The sequence below is a fragment of the Alternaria postmessia genome (assembly GCF_024291825.1).
Source record: "Alternaria postmessia strain BMP 2775 chromosome Unknown scaffold_368, whole genome shotgun sequence".
NCBI lineage: Eukaryota > Fungi > Ascomycota > Dothideomycetes > Pleosporales > Pleosporaceae > Alternaria > Alternaria postmessia.
Window position 1 is genome coordinate 1 of NW_026260441.1, and position 2,203 is coordinate 2,203.

General features: G+C 51.7%; 1 protein-coding gene across 1 annotated transcript; it reads right to left on the reverse strand.

Moving 5' to 3' along the window:
- Window positions 1–110: 110 nt before the first annotated feature.
- Window positions 111–1,939, reverse strand: J4E82_011724 (uncharacterized protein; the record flags this gene model as incomplete). Its single annotated transcript, XM_051737915.1, has 1 exon — window positions 111–1,939. A coding segment is annotated over one exon (1,829 nt), but the record flags the coding sequence as incomplete, so codon positions are not given.
- Window positions 1,940–2,203: the final 264 nt, after the last annotated feature.

The following is a 2,203-nucleotide window of genomic DNA, read 5'->3' on the forward strand; positions in this document are numbered from 1 at the left end:
CGCTTATTTGGAGTTTCAGTTCCTCGATCGAACCCTTGATCTGCCAGATTTCCTCTCTAGCATTTTTCCGGCTTCTCCTCAGCTCCTGGAACTTCTTGTAGATATCTAACTCTGAAAGTGCGATCTCGAGTCCGTTGTCATCATCGGTTCCATCGTCGTCAGGAGGAACCCAATTCTCGTCCGATTCTTCCTCAGATACGCGCCTTCGCTTCCTTGCTGAGTCCTTCTTATAACCCTTGAGGCGCTTGCTGGTCTCACCCACCGGAGCATACACCTTCTTACCGTCGTCTAGTTGTTCTTGAAGCTCTTCCCAGATCTCCATGTCCTTGAGCGTTCTGGATAAAGCGGCTTGGCAAGCTTGCTGCGATTCTCTAAGACTTTTGATCTTATCTTCGATTCCTTTGATGCTGGTCCTGTTTTCGGCGCCCAGTTCTTCAAGCTCTGCTGTCCCGTCTAGCTCTAGACTGTTGATAGCCTCAGTAACTGATATGTCATCTGTCTTCGAGCATATGAACGTAACACTGGAGAAGCCAGCATCGCACTTGAGTTGCCGCCTGAAGGAACCTCCGAGGAGAGTCTTCGCAGCCTTATCATCCACTGCGCGGCCGATGGGAGCCACGATCCATAATCCACCACAATGCTTCAGGTAGCCTTGAGCAACAGCAGCCCGTGCTGCGTTGGAATCGTGTACACCAGGCAAGTCCACAATGACAGCACCTGTGGACAGCGCAGGACTTTTCGTGTAAATCCTCACGACCTTGATCAGCGGCCAATATTCCATCTCTGTGTTCTTGGTCGTCTTCGTCCTACCACCGTCGTTGCCCCTGCCCTTCTTGTTGCATTTCTCCCTACTATCCACGTAATGCTGAAGCTGTTGGTAGAAACTACTTGCCTGAGCTGTTTCTATCGTTTTCGTGGTTCCTAGGATGCTCAAAACATCGGTCTTCGTCATCAGATCGGAGACCTTGTATTGATTCAGCGAGTCCCTGGGTAGCTTCGGATAGACCGATTGGAATTTGGCCCATGCGATACCAGCATCTGAGTCCGACTCGTAGATGCCACGCGAAACTGCGCCGTCTTCAGTCAGAAAGTCCTTCATCAAGACTGTGAGTTCCTCCTCCCAGTCTGCCCGATCAATAAACTCAATCTCCGCACGATACGTAGCGGATGGATCCATGCTGTCGTTCCATGATATTTCTGTCACGACAGCTGTACATGCACGCATGCAGTTAGTCGGTACGAGATTTTCCTCGTTCAGCACGGCATTGATCACACTGCTTTTGCCGGCGCCGGTGTTGCCGACCACACCGATCACCGTCCGTGTCCGCCCCGCTTGCGGTATGAGCTTCTGGATGGCTTGCTTCCATGATTGCGCGTCCACGTTCGATGCCGCATACCGCGAGAATTTCTCTTGCAATTCATTCAAGACCTCTACTGATCGGGCCACAGCTCTCCCTAAAAGTTCAGGATCCTGTTGATTGAGGATGGCCCTGAGATGCCGATCTGTCCAGACTGCACCCCCACACGTCCCCGATGATCGTTCGCGACTCCCTGTGCTAACTTGATCGGGTTGAACCAAACCAGTAGTAGGGCTTTGCAATGCTGGTTGATCCAGGAACGAACGTGGGGAACGTCGCTCGATTTTTGCACCGTCCGGGATCGCAACCGCATCGACATTTGCCTCGCGTTTTAGAAGGGTATCTCCAGGGATGCTGGACAAGTCCCTAGCAGTTGGACTAGGCGATGGACATAGCTTGTTGGCGATTGTAGATGGTAAGGTGAGTTGTGGTCGATGCACGGCGAGCCCCGCTGATCGTAGTTTAGCGGTTTTCGCATCATGCATTGGCGGTGTCATAGGAGGCACATTGCTGCGAGCTTCGAGACTCCTCGCCTGGCGAGCGGGAGTAGGAATGGCGGATACCTTGATAACTCCCAACATGGACTGTTCTGCGCACGTCGCCCAGAATAGGACAAGATCACTGCCAGGCCGCAGGTAAGACCGGACTGTATCGTTCTGATCGACGAGAGCGTCTCCGTGTTTGAGCTGGAGGCTGATTACATTGTGTGATCTCAAATATGCAGAGTTGCTAACAATCAATCCAAACTGATGAGACTGACTGACTGACTGATTGCTTGGCAGTCAGTTCAGTGTCAGTTTAGAGCTCTCGTCTTATCAGTCAGTTCAGTTTAGAGCTCTTAAACT